Source organism: Nothobranchius furzeri, chromosome 3 (assembly GCF_043380555.1).
Source record: "Nothobranchius furzeri strain GRZ-AD chromosome 3, NfurGRZ-RIMD1, whole genome shotgun sequence".
NCBI classification, from domain to species: domain Eukaryota; kingdom Metazoa; phylum Chordata; class Actinopteri; order Cyprinodontiformes; family Nothobranchiidae; genus Nothobranchius; species Nothobranchius furzeri.
This window is the reverse complement of record NC_091743.1, coordinates 48,408,115-48,429,945: the sequence shown is the minus strand read 5'-3', so window position 1 is coordinate 48,429,945 and position 21,831 is coordinate 48,408,115. Positions and strand designations below refer to the sequence as shown.

At 41.2% G+C, this 21,831-nt stretch overlaps 1 protein-coding gene across 1 annotated transcript; it reads left to right on the top strand.

Annotated features, from left to right (window-relative positions):
- The first annotated feature begins 3 nt into the window (after positions 1 to 3).
- Positions 4 to 12,582, top strand: eefsec (eukaryotic elongation factor, selenocysteine-tRNA-specific). The gene is made up of 7 exons (XM_015959780.3): positions 4 to 539; positions 1,627 to 1,834; positions 1,992 to 2,088; positions 4,580 to 4,744; positions 5,695 to 6,318; positions 7,621 to 7,777; positions 12,177 to 12,582. Exons 1-7 carry the CDS (start codon positions 233 to 235, stop codon positions 12,356 to 12,358), a joined length of 1,740 nt encoding a protein of 579 aa, XP_015815266.1. The 5' UTR covers positions 4 to 232; the 3' UTR covers positions 12,359 to 12,582.
- The last annotated feature ends 9,249 nt before the right edge of the window (positions 12,583 to 21,831 follow it).

Genomic DNA, 21,831 nt, shown 5'->3' with positions numbered 1-21,831 from the left:
TGTAGTCCTGACGATCAATAACACTGATACCAGGGACCACGATTCTTGTTAAGTCCTTTTTGTAGCTAAAACATTTAGTAAACTACTAACTTGTAAAACAAACTTTTAGTTTTAACAAAAACAACGAACCGCGTATAAACAACAAGTGACGCTGCGTGTTGAGTTCAAATTCAAGCTCAAAATTCAGGAAAATACGCATGCTATCGACAAAACTTCAGCAGATTATTGAGAAATGTCTGAGTCGCCACCTGACAGCCGGGCCAAGACGCTAAACTTTAATGTCGGGGTGCTTGGACATGTCGACAGCGGCAAGACGTCGCTCGCCAGAGCACTGAGCAGCACAGCCTCCACGGCGGCCTTTGACAAGAACCCGCAGTCCCGAGAGAGGGGCATCACTCTGGACCTCGGCTTCTCATCGTTCACGGTGGATTTTCCTGAACATCTGCGGGAAAGCGGAGGGCAGCAGCCGTATGACAGCCTTCAGTTCACCCTGGTGGATTGTCCGGGTCACGCTTCTCTCATTCGGACTATCATAGGAGGTGGGCTCTTAAAAAGTGGTGGACAAAAATACAATGAAATACATTAACAATAAATGTGTGAATGCTCCCAGACTTAATCTAGAGTGCCAGAAATTTTCTGTAAATACATTTATATTGCTTAAATAACTTAAACTGGCCATAAAAGAATACAAAACCAGCACAAAACTGTGCTAAATGAACAAAGTCACCAAATTGTAAAATTTGACTATTTTTATACAGCCACAATCAGACAAAAATAATTAAATAAAGTTTTATTGCAACGTTAAAATTAGTTTATTTTGCTGCAATCGTCCAGCAGAGGGCGCAATCTTTCTGCAAAACAACCATGAAAACAATTGATGGGGAAGAGATGCTGCAGTTTGGAGACCCCTTATAGTGGTTCCCAAATTTGGGGTCGGGACCCCACTGCAGGTCACCAAGAAGTACACAAGGGGTCATGAGATGATTTGCAATTGGTAAAGCGCATTTTCTAGGATATAAGTGAACACGGGTGGAAGCGTTTAGCTGAATCGTTTAGCTTTTTAAGCATGTTTGTGCCACCAAATCAAAGAAACCCGGGGTCACGTCTTGTTAATTCTAGAAATGTAATTTTTTTCATGCAAATTACCTGTGAAGCTCACAGTTTTATGATGGTTAGCACAAACACAGAGATTGTTATGGCTATGCAGGGTATTAAACACTACACAGTGTAGCCAACATTGTAAACAAACCCAGTAGCCAGTGGACTTGCACATGCTGTAGATTAGGGAGGAAGAAAAGAGAGTAGATTGGGGTATGTATTAAACTTCCCCTTCAGTCCCAAGTGGGAAGTGCACAGGAAAGAGAGACTGCCAAATTCAGGAAAAGAAAAGAGTAAAAAGCAAGACAACCAAGTGAACTGCAGCTCCAGTTTCAACCCTCTAGCTCTTTACACTCCCTTTGCCTCGCTGCGCCTCTTCTTACCTAATTTCTCCTCTTGTTCTTGTTATGTTTTGGGCCTCTGTGTCCATTTTTGTTAGTTTTCAGTTTTATGCATAACATCTTTGAACCGAACGTACAACATTGTCCTGCTTCAGCTCAAGTACTTTTATTATTGTCCTTTTTTTAGGTGCTCAGATTATTGATCTGATGATCCTGGTGGTGGACGTGGTCAAAGGCATCCAGACTCAGACTGCAGAGTGTCTACTGATAGGAGAGTTGACCTGTCCTCGCATGGTCGTCGTCTTGAATAAGACTGATCTGCTGCCATCTAACAAGAGACAAAGTGCCATAGAGAAAATGACCAAGAGACTGCACAAAACACTGGAGAACACCAGGTTTGCATCAGTGATTAAAGTCATTCATTAGGATTTGTAGAAGTTTCAGAAGGATAATGACGTTTATTATTTTTTTTACCTGCTTTGGATTTTGCTACTAAAATGTTCTCAGCATGAAATCAGAGTATTTTCAGCGTTATTGTTGTTCTAATGGCAGATTTAAGGATTGTCCAGTGATTGCTGTGGCAGCGAAGCCCGGGGGTCCAGACGCCGCTGACACAGAGGAGCCACAGGGAGTGCCAGACTTAATGGAGGTAATGTGTAGAAACACCCCGTCACCTGGTAACGGTTACTGATGAAGCTCAGTCGTGTGTGAGGTTTCATTCATTCAGTGTAACAAGTAGTCTGCTGGTTTTGTGAGTGTAGCCCAAAAAAATTAGTCTAATGTTTGATTTGCTGTTTCTTCTTCTGGCTTCAATGATCCACATGAAGCAGTTTGCCAAAGTAATTTATTCTTATTTCTTTTTTAAATTATACATTTCCTCAGAAATTATGGTAAAAATCGTTGTTATTATTGCATTTGGTGGTGCCTTTTGACAAATGTGAACAATTTACTTAAATTTCACTTTATTAGGGATGCACAATATATCTGCATCAATATCGTTATCGGCCGATGTTAGTCATTTTTTAACATCGGTATCGGTCTGATAAAAAAACGGGTCCGATATTAACAACTGATACTTTTTCCATCTAGTTTCCATTTGTTTATCAGTTTCAGAGGGTGAGGGGGGTGCTGTGTATTTGTTTAGTCATGTGACAGTGATTGTAATCATCTCAGACGCGTAAATGTGTGGTGTGTGTACATAATAACATACATTTAGCTTTAATAAGTTTCATTCTATACAAAATCTGCTGAATTTAGAAGTGTTAATGTCAGAATATCGGTATCGGTGAATATCGGTTATCGGCCATAATGGTGATATCTGTATCAGTCCAAAAATTAGATGTCGTTGCATCGCTAGACTTTATGGTTTTCCACCTCATCTCCCTGTTGATTGCTGGCTGACTTATTGTCATTTTTGTTCAGTGAAAAGTAAAAACGATCTTTTAAACCTAACATTTATAGAATATGATTAGGGGTAGCCCATATTTGTCCTTAAGCCGATTTAAGATCAGGCACATCCTCGGGCAGCCCTGAGCTGTTTCAAAATTTAATTTAAATGTTTTTTACGCTCACTAATAACATCTGCATAATAAATCCTCTAAATTAACTTTATTTAGGTGTCTGACTCTAACACTGAGCAGTGCACAAAGTTAAGATTTAACTGCCGGTGTCGGTACAAGATCTGCTCGGGTGCAAGATCGGCTCGGGGTCCGTCGACTGCCGGTGACGTCAAAGTAGTTGATTGGCTGAACATGAACCTTACGGTATTACGTAATCACGTTACGTTGTTGTCACGTTACGTTGTTGTCACGTTACGTTGGTCCAGGCAAATCTTTGTGTTGGAAGGATGGACAACTTTTACAAAGAAATCCATCATTACCTCTTTGAAAATACACTTTTAGCATAGAGCTGCATGTATATTAGGGCTGAACGATTAACTGCATGTGCAATTAAATTGCGATGTGACAAAAGGAGATTTTCTAATGGCAAAGGCTGCAATTTGGCAACAATTGGTTAGCGCAATGCTAATATACGTGGAAAAACCCATAGGAATGCTAATGCTAATATCACCGATTACATTATTACAAATTATGAATTAGAAACGTGCCAAATGATTACATTTGGAGTCTAATAGAAAGTAAACCTACCATCAATCAAATAAGTACAGACAGGTATTTTAGTAAAGCCAGAAAACTTTAAACTCCAGAGTTTTGACTAGCAGCTATGAGCGTACCTGAACTACTCATGGACAAGACGTCAAAAACTAAACACAAAATACTTCAATAAACGGGACACACTTCTTTCCTGCAAATACAATTTCACAGGTGTTGCTAATACCTATGATCCTTCAAGGGATGTGCTCAAAGAGGAGTTCAACATTATGAATACAACACAGTGTTTTATTTTACAAATACCATTATAAACACAAACGTACGTCTTAAGAAACATTATTTTAATAATGAAACTGCTAAATTCTTTCCAACAGTATAGATGTGTAGTGTATTTTGTCCGAGTGGGTTTGCCGTACTTTGACGTCATCGGCAGTCGAAGGACCCCGAGCCGATCTTGCACCCGAGCAGATCCTGTACCGACACCGGTTAAATTCAGAGTTTAAACATCAGCTTCAGAAATATTGTGCATCACTAGATGTTATTAGTGACATTTTAGCATGAAAATAAGGAGGAAAGTGTCTAGATATCAGCTGACTGTGTCTCCAACATATCGGCGTCGGTATCGGCAATAGAAAACCCAATATCAGTCGACCTCTAGATCTGATGGCTTTTTGAAGAAAAAGTTGATGCAAATCAATCCAACGTTAGTCTGAGGGTCCACATGGTCCATCCATGGTGGATGAAACATCTGATTTTGGTCTTCAAGAACACAAAGAGTGAAATGTGGTTGAAACCAGTTGGAGATGAATGGGAGTCTCTGCTGAGGAACACCCTAACGTCCCAACAGAACGTTTTGTTTTGAGTTGTGTGGATCTGCTGATTTAAATCATCTGCATTAAGGTTCTTTTTTGATTGATTTAACAAAAACGGGACATTGAAGGTAAAGATGGAATTTTTGCCTGAATAAATGAAACCTTCATGCTACTATTGTGTTGTTTGCAATCATATTTGTCTCATTTCCCCTCCCAGCTTTTAAAGAAACAGACCTACCTCCCCAAGAGAGACCCTAAAGGTGACCTGCTCATGGCCGTGGACCACTGCTTCTCCATCCGCGGCCAGGGAACAGTCCTGACCGGCACCATCTTACAGGGATCACTGGCCGTTAATGACACAGTGGAAATTCCAGTGTTAAAGGTTTGGTCCAAACTCTAGATGGGAATTTGCAGTTTCCTATATTTTTTGCAAGCAGGTGACATTCCTGAGCCATGGAAATGAATTTGTAGATGCCACCGGGTTTCAGAAGTGGAGCTGTTTGTGGTCAGAGGGTGGAGCGGATGGCCGACTGGGTCCAGAGGATGTTTCAGTTTAGTGTGAGGGAGGGATGAGCGAGCGAGCAAAGGAGAATGAATAATCAAGACCACATGCACACTTAAGGCATCGTCTGCAGATCTGTCTGCAGTTATCAGTATTACCTCTTGGTGGCAGCAGAGAGCTTAATTAACACAACCTGAGTGACAGCTTTGATTATGTTTTAGATGTATGATTAAATCTAAATGATGCAGGCCACGCTTTGATGTTACATAAAAGTATTTTTGTTATTTCATTTACAGATTTTTGAGATGTGGAAAAATACATAATCTTTTCTTAGTGAAAGTGACTTTTGTTTGTTTTTGTAGTGTGCGTGTGTGTGTGTGTGTGTGTGTGTGTGTGTGTGCATGTTAGTCACACAGGTTTTGCTTAGTTTCCAGTTTGTTGACCTGTTTCCAGGATTTGAGTGGAAATAGAACAGACTTAAGTCGGGGGCCAGTACCCTGCATGCAGCGCCTTTAAAAACTGATACGAAGGTTTTAGGTCATTAGTCTGTGCCATGTATTTGCAGCATTTGACAACTTTAAAATAATCAAAACCAGTTGTAAGAAAATTCCAGTTCCAACCAGAAGTTTAGTCTTTCAGATAACCCGTTTTCTTACACGTGTATTTTTTCCCATTTTGACAAACACTTTATCTTCTAAGAAGACAAATTTGTTGGTTATGAACTTGTTTGTTTCTGATTCTTCTTCCTGTTATCTGTTTTTTCATCTGAGATCTGAGATTTGTGTATGAAACTGTGTTATTTGTTGTTTCTCTTTGCTCTCTGACATCAGGTGACCAAGAAAATAAAGTCTGTGCAGATGTTTCGGAAGCCGGTGTCGGGGGCCATGCAGGGGGACCGTGTGGGGGTCTGCGTCACACAGTTTGACCCCAAACTGTTGGAGCGGGGTTTGGTGTGCACTCCAGGCTCTCTGCACACCCTCTATTCGGCCGTCATCTCTGTGAGGAAGATCGGCTACTTTAAAGGCTCTCTCTCCACCCGTGCTAAGTTCCACATCACGGTGGGCCACGAGACAGTCATGGGGAAGGTGACCTTCTTCGGCCTGCCCCCCTCGGACTCGAAACCGGCTCCGTCAGAGCTGTGTTCGCTGGAAACACCCTTCTCTTTTGATAGGGAGTATTATTTCCAGGATGAGTATGTTTGTGGTCGGAGAGAAGGGAGCTCAGGACCTGACCCGGAGCAGTGGGCCTTATTAGAGTTTGAGCGGCCGGTCACATGTCCTGCCCTCTGTCTGGTAATCGGCTCCAAACTTGACACAGATATCCACGCCAACATGTGTCGGCTGGCCTTCCAAGGCCGCCTGCTGCACGGGTTTGAAGACAAAAGCTACGTGGAGACGTCTCTGCCTCTTCTGCGCATCTACAAGATCAAACACAAGGAGGGACAGGTGGAAAGGGTGAGTTCTGATCTGATCCCCGTCATCCCCGCGTCTCTGCCCTCACCGCTACCTTGTCCTCCTCCTCCTCCTCGCTCCAGTTCTTTGGATGTTTCTCATTGCTGGTGGCACTGGAGCATGCCTCCAGACAGAGCCCCTATTGTAAACTCACAAACAGTCACATCCTCACAAACAACCATGCGTATGCCGCCGTGAGCCTTGTTTGAGGAGAGGGTGGCTCGCATGCCTTGACGAGTGCTATGACAGGCGTGCATGGGTGGCCGACTGACGCCAGTCGCCTGTCCCGTCTCGCTGTCGGAGTCTGGCGCTGTTTGGACACACCTGAGTGCCACAGGAATATCCACAATTTCCAGTTTGAGCGTCTTTCTCTGGTTTTTGTGGTCGTTCCTTCCTGATACGGTTGCTTTTACGTTTAACGCTGAGCTTCAGTTTATTACATCGCTCTAAACCTCTAATATCTTCTAAGTTATTGAGGTGCAAAATCAGCTCTGGTAGGTAGTTTCTTAGTCAACTTCTGACCCTCGTGTTTTCATTCGTGTGGCGGCGACTCTCATCAGGCTGCGGTCCATTTCCATTTCTGTGTGCGGGCCCTCATTTGGGGTCAGGTGGAGTTCAGGGGTCAAGTGTGTGAACTAGTTTCCTGCTTTAGCACCTCGGGCTGTCGACAGCTCTGCTCATAGACACTCAGGAGCGGAACAGCATGTGCGTAAGGTCAGACGGTGGTCATGTGACGTTGCATTCGCCGCTCACATTCCCGTCTCCTAGAATGAGGCAGTTATGCTGAAGAATTGGCTTTCTAAAAGAGAGCACATAACTGTCATTGTTGAGACGTGACGCCCTCGTCCAGCCGCGACGCGTACGGTCTGTCAAACATGTGCAGCGACTGTATGTTTTTTTTTTTTTCTTTTCACCAGCAGATCAGTCGTGCTATAGAAGGACACGGGGGTCAAATGTTCAGGAATGAATATGAGTTAGGCGGAGTGCAGAGAGGAAGAGACGGTGGCGGGGGTAGGTCTGAGACAGCGTGGTGCCCTTCACTTATCAGATTAGTTCTGGGTCAGATCTACTTAAAGAAGCAAAAAAATACAAACATACAATAAAATACGCAGAACTGTGACAGAGAAGGTATGAGACAGGCTGACGACAAACCTCCAAGAATGTGGCTGCAGTCCATAATGGTACAGAGCTTCATGCTGACAGTCGAAACATGGCAGCACGCCGCAGATACCATTAACTCATGTGGGATTATTCATGAAGCGCCTGGTCAATTATTCCGTTTGTTTACTCTTTCTTTGTCTTCAGGTGACGGACGATTACTCTCTGATCGGCCGCAGCCTGTTCAAAAAGGAGACCAACCTCCAGCTCTTTGTGGGGTTAAAGGTCATGCTGTCCACAGGCGAGAGTGGTGTCATCGAAGGCGGCTTTGGGCAGAGCGGCAAGTTCAAGATCCGCATACAAGGTAAGGGTTTAATGTCACATCTGTCTCCGTGACGACAAAACTCATGTTAAACATGCAAGAACCAGGGATCCCTGGAATGTTGTTTAATATCACACACACACACACACACACACACACACACACACACACACACACACACACACACACACACACACACACACACACAGCTCTCTCTGGGTTTTGGGTCTCGGCAGACGGTTTTCAGGATGTGGTCGGGGCAGCAGGCCTGACATCCCGAGCCACATTCCCAGGATTCCTCTGGGGATTGCCTTGTGTTCCGGGGGAAGTCGGATCAGTGTTTATTTTACCTTCTGTTGCTCCAAACCCACGACTCCACACCGGGAGGGAAGGGAAAACAAAAACATGTTCGAAAGAGAACCTCACCTACATCCTCCCTGCTGCCTTGTTCCTACACACTCAGAAGTCTCAGAAACACACCGACACACACATTAGGAGCCAAGAACATAATGCAGACATTCAGTCAGCCTGTCATGTTGGATTAGTGTGTGTCGACTCTGTGTTATGCTCCTGCTTTACTCCTCGTGATAAGTAGATCTAGATGTGACCAGCTAGTATTTCAGGTGTTCAGATTCATTCACAGCTTCCATAAAGTACAACAAAGTAGTTATTTTTTTATAAAATCTTCTCATCTGTGTGGGAATGTGTGAGTTTGCATTATTGCTGTCTGTTATAAAGCATCTCCACCACACAGAGCTATAAATCAGCCCTAAAGAAGCGTGAAAAGCTTCACTCACTGACCTTCTGTGGTTGTATTGATTCACTCACATGATTGTGTTACACTTTTCCTGGGAACTTAGGAGAAAGCAGTTTGATATATCCTAAGCACTTTATCTAGGTTAGTGTGAAAATGAGTCTCTCGTCCTCCAAAGACAGTTTTTCCCCACATTTAGTGGTCATGCGGTTTCTCTTTAACTATACATCAGTACAGATGTGCACACAGACGTCTGCAGGCGTCCTTGTTGCTGCTCTTATTGGGCTGTTTGCAGCAGAGTGATGGCACACGGCTGCATGATGCATCAGCGCAGGGATCATAAAGAGCCAATAAAAATGGCCTTCTTGCCTCTGTGGAAACTTACTAACTCTGAAGGAATAAAATGTGTTTATAATGCCCCTCATGAACTAAAATAGACTCCAGTTGGTGTGGTCTCAGATCATCTGTGGCTCAAAATGAGAAGTTTCATGTTTGATTTCCATTCCATTTATTTGACAAAGCACATTCAAAAACAGCATGTGAGCTGACCAAAGTGCTGTACAGGGGTAAAAACGTATAAGGTTAAACGAATAATTTAAAAGAATAAAACAGCTAGAGCATAGCACAAAGAGCCAAACACGAGAAGTCAATAACATCAGTAAAAGAACAGTGTAGATAAACCATCGATAAAACAGCTAGGCAGTAAAAGCAAGGGAATAAAAGTAAGTATTTAAGTGAGACTTAAAACCCCCGATGGAGGAGGAGAGTCTGATATTCAGCGGGAGATCATTCCAGAGTGTCGGAGCGCAGACAGAAAAAGCTCGTTCACCACGGGGGTTTGCAGCGTAGACGGGGAATCTGTAGTAGGTGTAGGTCACCTGAATGGAGAGTCCTGCCTGGCACATAAGGAGTGAGTAACCCGGATATGTAAGGTGGTGCTAAGCCATTCAGCGCCTTAAAAACAAACAATAACGTTTTAAAACGTATACGGTAGTGCACAGGAAGCCAGTGAAGTCTTGCTAAAATTGGAGTGATGTGCCGCCGACGGCCAGTATTGGTCAGAAATCTTGCTGTCGCGTTTTGTATCAGCTGAAGGCGAGATAATGATCTCTACTTACTCTTATTAATAATTGCTCTAATTTCTGATCTGTTTCTGGAATGTTTAGTAGGGAACCAGAACTACAAATCTAGTTAGAATTTTGGTGAAAGTGGCTTAAAAAAACACATTTACCTATAATGATCTGTTAGGAGCACTTGAGCATTTTTCTTTCATTATTGTTGTTGAAAACCAACATTTTTAGCTGATCATAGATAAGAAGAGGTGTTTTCTGGCGACGCTGCAACCATAACAACCCTCACCTTGGCACTGTGATAGCAAGAAGAATGCTGGCGCCTCTGAGCAGGAGGTCGGACAGCCAGCATGAACAGCGCTGAACCCAGAACATTTCTTACCTTCCGTGTGCAGAAAGGAGAGCACGTTTCTAAACAGAGATGAAGGCAGATATCAGCAAGAGGAGTTTTTAAAAGACGAAAGCGATTACTTTTTGTTGATCATGAATGTGAAGATGAGGAAACGGTGACTGTAAAACTGTACAAGAGGCTTCTTCTGATTGCTGATCTGGAGGCTGCACGCACGCACGCATGCACGCACGCACTCACACACACACAAGGAACAAGAGATAAATGTTATATCAGATGTTGCTGCAGTGAGGTGATTAAACTGACCCAAATGCTGCACAGGACACAATGCTTTAGATTGTGGGGGATATTCAGGATCTGACTATACTTTATGAAACCTATAAATGGGGCTGCTCAAATAAAAACACATCATAATCAGAATTATTTTGACTGAAATTGAGATCTCAAACATATAAGACGGTCTTTAGTTAATGCTGATAAAACAAATACTGACAACAAAAGAAAGATGTACAGTGCAAACATTTGTGATCTAAAAATAAATAGAAACATATAAACTCAACCCAGTCTTTAATGTTAAAGCTCCTTAGCTAAGACACCAAGGCACTTCGCAGTCATAATAAAACTGATAAAAACTGATAAACATATAACAATAAAACAGTGACACTTGTATGGTAATAACGAATAAAAGCTGACAAAATAAACACATAAAAGTAAGTCTTCAGCCTTGTTTAAAAAACCACCACAGAGGTAGAAGTTCTTATTGACAAAGGAAGCTTGATTTTAAGCTTGGTTTATGCTTGACGCATTCACTTTCCGCGCGGTGATGCGGCTCGCGGCTGGAACGCGCTTCACAACTCGCAGCGTTTATGGTTTGTGCGGCTCGTCTCTGCGGTGAGCCAATATTCTCCCAAACTGTAGGGGGCAGCATGGAGCTCTACAGCATGCATCCAACACTACACCATAGTAGAAGTAGAAATCACTGTTTACAACATGATATTTCAGCATTTTTGACAGCGTTCTCGTCTTTTCCGACAGTGCGAGCTATTTCTCTCCAAGAATTATTAACAACATGTTGATCATGGTGATCTCTGAGAGCTGAATCATACAAATGTCTGTATTTACGAACCTCTGCCGTGCCGGTCCGCCATGTTTTCCCGCGTCCGACCGTCCGCGTGGTTAATTTCCGAGGTGCGCGTTGCGGAAATCTTGGGCCGTGCGGAGACGCGGTGGAGGGGCGTGGTTGTTAAAATGACGCAAAATGACGCAACTTTTCCGCGCGGAGCCGTGCGGACCTCGCGGACGCGTCAAGCATGAACCAACCTTTAGACCAAGCGACTAAAAGTAGCGGAAGAGCCTCCGAGTGGAACGTCTGAGCAGGGCCACGTGGCCGTAATAAGGCCACCAAGTAAGGTAGCGCCAACTCATTCAAGGTTTTCAAGACCAACAGAAGAATTTTAAAACCAACTCTTCGAAGCAGCGGGCAGCCAATGTAATGCAGCCAAAATAGGGGTGACATGGTAAAACTTCCACTTGTCTTCTAAATATTTGGCTACTGCGTTTTGAATGAGTTGCAACCTAGCTAGAAGGGGAGAACAAATAATCGACTTATTTCCTTTTAAAGTAATTCAAAACCCAGATCATAATTGCGATTAGAATTTAATTAATGAAGCAGCACTGCCTATCAACTTCTTAAGCGTGGTTTATGCTTGACGCATTCACTTTCCGCGCGGTGATGCGGCTCGTGGATGGAACGCGCTTCACAACTCGCAGCGTTTATGGTTCGTGCGGCTCGTCTCTGCGGTGAGCCAATATTCTCCCAAACTGTAGGGGGCAGCATGGAGCTCTACAGCATGCATCCAACACTACACCATAGTAGAAGTAGAAACTACTGTTTACAACATGGCATTCCAGCATTTTTAACAGCGTCCTCGTCTTTTCCGACAGTGCGAGCTATTTCTCTCCAAGAATTATTAACAACATGTTGATCACGGTGATCTCTGAGAGCTGAATCATACAAATGTCTGTGTTTATGAACCTCTGCCATACTAGTTCTTGCCGGTCCGCCATGTTTTTCCGCGTCCGTCCGTCCGCGTGGTTAGAAATTTTCCGAGGTGCGCATTGCGGAAATCTTGAGCCGTGCGGAGACGCGGTGGAGGGGCGTGGTTGTTAAAATGACGCAAAATGACGCTACTTTTCCGCGCGGAGCCGTGCGGACCTCGCGGACGCGTCAAGCATAAACCAACCTTTACCTGTTGATTTTTTCCTCAGAGGGTCTTCTCCCAGAGACCAAGCAGCTGTTATCGTCCACATCCAAGAAGAAAGGCAAGAGTGGGAGCAAAGAAGCAGCGGCAGCCGAAGAGAAGCCCAGAACAGACTCCCAACCCATTAGCATTCACCTGCATTTCAAACGCTACGTGTTTGATCCTCATAAAAAGATGGTTCAGTCTTGACCTCTGTTCACCTCTCTGACTGGTGCTACAGTGGCAGTTAGCTGCACTAATGGCAGCATCAGAGGTCTCTGATGAAGTATCGAGATGGCGACCGCCTGCTTGAATGAAATAATTGTTTTATTAAGCTTTAAGAAGCTGGATTTAACCCGGTTCGCTCCATCCAAATGGATTTAATTCTTTAAATCTGAAAGTCTGTGATTTTTTTTCTGATGAGCCTAAATTAGTTCTTCTGCCCAGCAACAAACTTTCTTTTAACTCCTGAGATTATTATCATCTCAGAAACGGAGCTCAGGTCTTCTCAAATGTTTGGGCACTCTTCATGATTGGTTTATATTCTTTTTGTTCCTACCTGGCTAATTTTTCTGTTTCACAATTTTTTTTTATTTCTACATAATTAGTTTAAATGTCAGATAAAGATTAAATATTGAAATATTTGCCCAGTTTGAACTGGTACTAATGTCTGAAAGACAAATAAAGTCCATATTCAGCTCTGATGTTCTTGAACTAATGTTTGATTCAGTGTCTGCAGTTTTAAATCATTTGTTTATTTACCCAAAGCAATTACAATTTTTGATTCACATTAAAAGTGAAACTCTTGGCTTGAATCATTTTATCTTATTAGTTAAATAATATTCATATATTTTCTAATTCTTTAACCTTTTTTACAACTTCGTGATGATTAATTTTATAGATGCAAAAGGGTATCAGCATGATACTTTAACAAATATATCATATTATGCATCCCTGTCAACTGTTTGTAATGTGACATTTTTTATAAAAAGAAAAATATTGACATAAATAATCATGATTAAGTTATATTTAATTGTAATTATGTTTTATTGTTTCTTAATTGTCTTGTTTTGCTGTTTTCTTTAAAGGGATAGTTAGCAGTTTTGGTTTGCTTTTAGCACCCCCTAGTGTTTGTTTAGTAAAACCACAAATGAAGCTTGCCGATTGCCTGTGGAGATCTAATATGGACTGAGACTGTTAAATTACAAGCGGAGCGTCAGACCGCTGCGACCGTAACTGGGCACCGTGGCCTTTTACGTCAGTTCTTGCTCGGCGGTCGGAGATAAGCGGGATACTAGCTACATGCTAACCCAAAGCTATAGAGTTTTCCGGCCGTTTTCAGCAAGAAAAAAAAAACACGGTAGAGCTACTCCAAAGTAAAGGCGCCTCCGGCTTGCTTAGTAACGAAATCATAACTAGGTAAGGTGACCGAGGATATCGGGCTTCGTTGGTCCACTGCGGTGGAAGATCCGTGTGTCCGCCGTTGTTGATGGTCCCCTCTCCGGGAGCCGGGGATCAGCGGGACACTAGCTACATACTAACACGAAGCTACCAGAATTTTTCTGGGTGTTTTCAGCGAGAAAAATGCAGTTGAATGTCTCAAAAGTGAAGCAGCATTAACAAAAGGAGCTGCGGTGTCATGACTACAGCCTCGCTTCGGAGTCAGCCCGGCTGCCCCGGGAGATGGGAACAGTCAGCCTCCTGCTCCAACTGTTCCCGGGCAGGAGACAGGAGAAGCTGGGCACCCGCTCAAGTTTCTTATGCAGCCCCACTAACATGGTTGACTAAGCAGTTAAATGACACAGCATCCTCCCATTCAACCAGCAAAATAAAGTACAGAAATATAATTTTACTTACTAATAAAAAGGAGAAGAAACTGATTGGATGGTTTGTTAAAAACCATAGCTTGTCCTTTTGCCCAACTAATTCCATGATTAATTTTTCCAGATAAAATTAAAATGGCCAAAGTGATCCCATGATATACAAATGGAGATAAACAGGTTGTGTCAAATTATAGACCAGTATCTTTGCTGCCTACATTTTCAAAGAATCTTGAAAAATTATTTGAAAACAGACTAAATTCTTTCCTTGAAAAATATGATTTATTGAATGACCATCAGTATGGGTTCAGAAGAAATCGCTCAACATCTCTAGCAGTGATGGAATTTGTTGAAAATATTGCAACAGTTGTGGATAAAAAACAGATTGGAATAGGTGTGTTCATTGATTTACGCAAAGCCTTCAATACGATAGATCATTCTTTACTGTTACAGAAATGTGAAAGATTTGGTTTAAGAGGTGTTGTACAACTTTTGTTAAATAGTTACTTGGAAAAAAGGTTCCAATATGTGAGTATTAATAATATGAAATCTAAACTTAGAAAAGTAACTTGTGGAGTTCCGCAAGGATCGGTGTTGGGACCAAAGCTATTTTTACTTCATATAAATGATATTTTAAAATATTTGATGTTTGCTGATGATACAAACTTATTTTGTTCTGGAGATAACAAAGGAATTACTGAAAACAGTGGAAACAGAATTGATGAAGTTAGATAGTTTGTATTTAATAAACTATGAAAGTAAAACAACATTTATGTTGTTTGGAGGTATTAAGAGTAATATTGAAGTAAAATTGAATCTAAATAATGTTGAAATTGAAAGAATACATGGGACTAAATTTTTAGGAGTAATAATTGATGATAAACTTTGTTGGAAGTCTCACATAGATCATGTGAAACGGAAATTATCTAAGTCTGTTTCTATTCTTTACAAACCAAGAGATTTATTGCACAAGAGCTGCCTTTATTTACTGTACACTTCCCTTTGCTTGCCTTATATGAGTTATTGTGTGGAAATTTGGGGGAAAATATACAAAACATATCTGGATTCAATTTTTAAATAGCAAAAAAGAGCTATTAGAATAATAAATAAAATGGATATAGGGAGTCCACAAACCAGTTTTTTGTAGGATCAGCTATGTCAAAATTTAAGGACATTATATATCTTAAAACATTAGAAATGGTGTATAGAATGGTGAAAAAGAATGTTCCAATTTGTATTTTAAGTATGTTTAAATTAAGAGATGGAAAATATGATTTGAGGGGGTCTTATATGTTTGAAATACCTAAAGTGAGAACTAATGCTAAGTATAGATGTGTGTCGGTTTTGGGAGTGAAGTTATGGAATGGACTTAATGATGAACTGAAGATGTGTTATTCTTTATAATTTTTCAAGAAAAATTAAAAATTTTGCATCTTCCAAAGTTATAGAAACTTAGTTTGATGTCTAACCTTGTGTTGATTTGATTTCTTGATTTATCATTGCTTTTTCTTTAAATGTTATGCATCTTATCTATCAGCCCTACTTTTTTTCTCTTGTTTAAGGATTTGATTATCTCTGTGGGAGTTAATTATAGGCTAATTATAAGCCACTAGGCTTCAACCTATTTCTTTTTTCAGTTGCTTGATTACTTTTATGTAAAATTGATAAATTGTTGTTGTTGACTGTTACGTCCCCGACATGAGATGTTAAAAGTGTGAAGGATGGGGAGAACATAAGAACTGGTGGAGGAGTTTAAAATGGGTTTATTCTTACAAAAGGTATTAAAACACAAGCAAACAGATCTCTAAAAGGTTAACATCTCAACTAATCATCAACTATAAAACACCTGGTTAAAACTTAAATTAAAAGTTTTACCGCAACGAAGGTGTTTTAAAATTCCTAAGTTGATAAAAGGCTACAAACATTGTACTGACTAAAAACACCTGGTAAAAACTTATTTTAAAAGCTTTACCACAACGGAAGGTGTTTAAAACCGAGGTCAGTAAAATAGCCACAGACAAAGTTAACCTTAAAAACAACCTGCACACGAAAGATCCTTATGGATCATCCAAGAGTTTAAACTTTTAAGTAAAACTCATCCAAACAAACGAAGGAACGAACGAAGGAACGAACAAACGAACAAACGAAAAGGGGTTAAACCAAACGAAACGTGGAGGACAGCAGAACCCCTGCACTGCTGCCTCTTAGACTGCTGAAGGCACAGCCCTTTTATGCAGGTGTGTGCTTCATCAGGTAGATTTAGTTCAGCTGTGCTCCTCAGCAGCCTGGGAGAGAGGAGGAGGAGGGGCGGTGTCAGGCTGATTCACTGGAGCTTGGTGATCTTGGCTCCTGCTCCTCACTCAAGGCTGGCAGCCGTGACATTGACCGAATAAAAATATCTATCTATCTATCTATCTGTCTATCTATCTATCTATCTATCTATCTATCTATCTATCTATCTATCTATCTATCTATCTATCTATCTATCTATCTATCTATCTATCTATCTATCTATCTATCTATCTTTCTTTCTTTCTTTCTTTCTTTCTTTCTTTCTTTCTTTCTTTCAACATCCAGACACAAACGCACAGAGAGTCAAAATGGCCGAACATCTATAAACGTGAGGCTGAGGCCTTTCTTCATAGCTAGCTCTGAAGTCACGTGGGTCCGATGGTCATTAATTATTCAGATTTTTAAGCATTTAATACACTTAAACAGAAGAGTAACAAAAAAATCACCCCCTCAGAGTTATCATGAGTGTAAACTAGATATATTAAACATAAAACATGTTTTTGAACCAGGCTGTAAACATGTTTATTTCTGCTGTGAAGTTTGCATTTTTAACATGGGAGTCAATCGGATTTGCTCACTTCTGACACCAGCCCCTACTGGATGAGGGTGGAACTGCAATTGTAGCCACTTCCTTGTTTGCTTCATATTCAGAACCAAATGATGTCGTCTTGGGTTGAACTGAAACGTGACTTTGGTGTATTTTAGCCAGAATCCTGAAGTGATGTGGGCAGCACTGGTTTTGATGTTATTTTTGCTTAACAAAGAACAAACTGAGGGGGGAAATGAGAAGTTATTGTTATTTATTACAAAGAGAAGAAACAAGTGGAAAGTTCAAAATTTAATAGTTTTTATACATGAAGACAATGCTGACGCCATTTGAACCCAGACCCTGATTTTAACAGTGAAAATTATTAATGCTGAAAATGCTACTTGCAAAAGGAAGTTAGGCTGGGGCTGTGAGTTAAAAAGCAGCTAAACCTGTGATTTACCCACGGCGCTGACTTCCTGATAAAGAAGAAGTTTCTGTCTGCAGAGAGGAAGTTTGAAAGATAAAATATGGCACAAACTCTCACATGCATCCGTAAATGAAATAAATCACATCTTCTACAGTAAATGACTTTTTAAATAAATCTAAATGTGTCACCCTGCTTACATTTGTCCACATTTTATCATAAAAGAACAAACCAGTCCTCTCAGGTGGATGCATCCTGTTGGTGACAGGAGTTTTTGTGGGGACAAAATATTTCTGAGTGTTTATGTGTCCATGTTGTCCATCAGCTGTTGATGGAGCAGGGAGGGACTCCGTATGTGAAGGATGATGTCAGCTCGCTGCTCCTGTGAACAGCAGCTCTATCTCAGCAGGAATCAGTGGAAATTGGAGAGAAGAAGGAGGTAGGAGTCCCAGGAGCAAACGGGGACACTGGAAGGATTGTTCCTCTGAGTGACAGTCCTTTTAGTCTTATCTCTCCTCGTCCCTCCTATAGCACACCAGACAGGGGGGTGGGGGTGGGGCGTAGCTTTTTACTCCTTGTCTTTTCAATTTCTCTTTCTTCCTACAGCTCTTCTTTCATTCTTCATCCATTATGAATTTATAGAAGCCCCAGTTTCTCTCCCTCAACTGGTGGAAATTAGAGGTATTTCTCATGTGATTTAAGGTTTTGCTGCAGTATAAAAAACGTGTAAAAATGACCATGACCAAGTGACGTGTGATTATAACTAAATAATCTGATTTGAGTCATTTATCATAGCAAGAGGAAACAGCTGCGCTCACCTCGAAACGCCGGGCAGAAGTTACACAACATCCAAACCTGCTCGGCTCCCATTCACAACTCTAATTTCCCATTACACCGCTCCATCTTCATCTCCCCTCGTCCCCACGCTAAGATAAGACACAGACATGATGGTTTCCCCTTCAATAACGCGGCCCGCTCTTTGCCGGTGACCTCCAGGTCAGCTGGGAGTCGAAGGTCACACCGTCTGAGCTCCTGGATGTTTATAAATGGGAAATGGTCTCTGATGAGCAGATAAAGGAACAGGGAAGAGGAGCACGGCGGCTGGGTTATTGACAAGGTGGAGTGAGTGCAGAAGAAAAATGCTTTGAGGCCAGGGAGTTCGAAAAGACTAATTAGCGGCTGTTTAACTGATAAATGGAGGCAACATTAATTAACAGTTTGACCAGTAGGGAGACGGCTAACATGACATGTTTTTTTCTCTAGATATTTGTAACATTTTTGTATTTATTTGTTATTTCAATGGTTTTCATGTGTGCATTTAAAAATAACCACAGATGGGGTATTTGTTGCACGTTTTTTGACAGCCTTCCTTTGCCATCAGACAAGCTGGACGGCACTAATGAGCACAGATAGAATCACCCCCCACGCTCCTCTTAACCCTCCCATCCAAATATAATTAGATGTGATTAAAATGGCTGTTGTTTAATTAATACCCCCACAGCCTATTCAGCTGACTTTTCCATTTCCGGTGCAGCTTAACTCCCATCTTCCAATCAGCTGCGCGATTGTCGGTTGTCTGTCAAGGTGTTTCATTCTTGGGATAATAAATCATGGACACACGTGTGAGCCTACATCACACCCACAATAAAGGGAATCCAAACCGCTTTTTACTTCTGTTGAAACTGTGTTTTCACTGCAGTTCTAGGATTAAGTTGCAGCTTTTTACACAACACAAGCCGAACAGTTTGACAGAGCTCGGCTTGTGTTGGTAAATTTGAGCTCCTTTCTTGTTTGCGGTGAGGATGGACAGGCTGACAGAGGAGGTCAGGCAGGAGTCCCAGAGGACTATGATGTTCACAGAGACGTTGTGATCTGTGGTTTTAGTATGGAGCGGGTGGAGGAGAAGGGGACAGGTGGAGGAATGAAAGATGAGTGGAAGTCAGTTACTGAAGATGAATGAGCTGAAATACCTGACCAACCATCTAATGGCACAGAGAGAGTTGAAGAAAGGGTGGAAGCTTTTTGATTTGTGACAGGACAGCTGTTTGGAGAAAGTCAGAGATCATGACAAGGTTGGAGGCAGAAGGACTAAAGATTTTCATTTGATGGTTGAATTCAGCATGTCCTGAAGTTCTGCAGAGGTCCTTAATCACATATTCATTTAAATCAGGTGTGTTGAAGAAGACAAGGACCAGAGTTGGAGGATGGATGCAGTGTGGTGACCCCCTGCAGGTAGCAGCAAGAACGTTTGCACCAATAAATGTGATTTTTATGTCTTATTTTATTGACTCACCGTAGAAAAGTGTGATCAGTAGTTTTCAGACTTCCTTGCACTCTACTCACTTTTCACTCATTTGTTCCATCCTTAGTCAAACTGTCCTGTTTACAGCAACACAGCTCCTCATATACAACAAGATTTTGATTAGATTTTTTTGTTGTAGAAACTCATGAGATGACACTCTGTTCTCAAACACAGCATCACTGCCAACCCCTAACCCAACAATGTCAAGCCCGTCGTAGAGCAGAGTTTAGTTCCAATGTCTTAATAAACACAACAGGAAAATATGTTCCTATCAACTTTTATAAAATTATCATTTTTATTAGACCGTACTTTATCCTTGCTGTCTGAAATGAACAAATCAATGCAGAAAAGAGCATTTTAATTGCTTCTTCTTGTTGAAGTTACAGGAGCCATACCACTATAACATCACTATACTGGGACTGGGCTCCAAAACATCTCTATCATCTTTATTGGACTCTTGGTCATAACAGTTTCAGTTTATATAAAGTTAAAATCCCAGTAGCGTCACAGACTGGTGAAATTTGTTCTCCGCAGTTGATCCATCCCATGGGGCAGCGTTTGGAACTATTTGGTGGTTCAACCCGTCCAATCAAACCCCTTAAAGCTGAGTGTGAAGCGGTAAGGCATTGGGTCCCATTTTTTAAGCCTTTGGTAAGAACCGACCGTGGATTTGAACCCTGATCTCAGGCTCAGGCTCAGGCTGGGCACTCATACCAGTAGGCTACTGAGCTGGTGATATATTACTGAACTGTTAAAGTCTTATGCTCCAACCCGAGCCCTCAGGTCCACACACCAGAACCTTCTAGAAGTTCCAAAGAGCAGATATAAAAGTTGAGGTGATCACTCCTTCCAGACTGTTGCACCCCGACTCTGGAATGATCTTCCTTCATCTTTATGCAGCGTTGACAGTCTGGACACTTTTAAAAAACAGCTAAAGACCCTTTTATTTAAAGCTGCTTTTACCTAAACCTTTTATTTTCTTATTTTTAACTCAAATTTTTAATCTTTCATCTGTTTATGAAATTTTATAATTTTATGACTTTATTTTCTCTGATGTTAATCTAATTCTGGTTTGAGATCATTATGATTTTATGACTTTATTTTATTTTGTTTTGATCTATGTAAAGCACTTTGTGATTCTATGTCTGTGATAAGTGCTATATAAACAAAATTTACTTACTTACAATGTATATGTGTATATATAACACTTTTAGATTAGTGTTTTATTGGAGTGTTTATGTGTGGTGGATTAAAATGAGTGTAGTCACGTTCATATTAATCAGTATTTTAAAGATCGCCTGCATAAAAAAACATGTGAGCAGCGCACCATAATGGAAAAATGGCTTTTAAAACCTACATTGTCCTCCCTTCATCGTTCCGTTGTTTGCATATCTCTTCCTGTCGCTCTTACACAGACAGGAAAAAAAAAATCATGCAAATTGGTCTCGGCACCTCAATAATCAAATAAGTCTCCTTACCATGTTACATGGACCCAACACAACCAGCGGTTTGTTTTCTGCAGCGCTCCTTCCTCTTTTCTTCAGAGTGATGGCTCCATCTGTGAAAGAGCTGGCTCAAGAGTTACAGTCGACTCAATTCATAGCCGAGCTCAGCGGTATTTCGCCATCAGGGTCAAAGGTCACCTGCAACATCACCTTTAAAAATGCCAGCTTGTTTTCATTGACGCCAATGTAAGTTTGCATGGTCAAACACACAGAGGCAGGAAGATGACTGTGAATATTTGGAGGTCAGAGGGTTCACTTTAAGGGTTTAAAATCACAGTTTCTCACCTGTAAGTCAGACCGATTCATCATAACACCTGCAGGGATTCAGACACAAAAGGAACAGAAATTAAGGACTGAATTTATTGTAGCTATAAATTAATTCAACACATTTAAACATGTGGCTTTCTAAAATTTGACAAAGTTCAGCTTTATTTGTACAAACGTTTTTTGCCCGTCAGTTTAAGGTCAGTTTGACAATGACATCATACTGCTGCACAAAAACACTTTTCTAACTATTGTTCCAAACCATAAATGGGAAAAAACAGAGATTGTGATCTTATTTTACTTTTAGTTTATCTCAGGCTCCCACGTATTGTTACATTCATATATATGGTTGCCTGCGTGCCTCAGACACAACAAGGCTGCAGAGAAAAGCAGACAGAACACCATATTAGTGCTTTAGAACATACCCCTTTGTAAACAAATCTCACAGAGGTTTATAAAATACCACAAAAGTTTGAGTATCAAAAATTTAAAAGTTAAATTCTCTTAGAACATTTCACAAATGTTACTTATTATTTTGCATGATTTC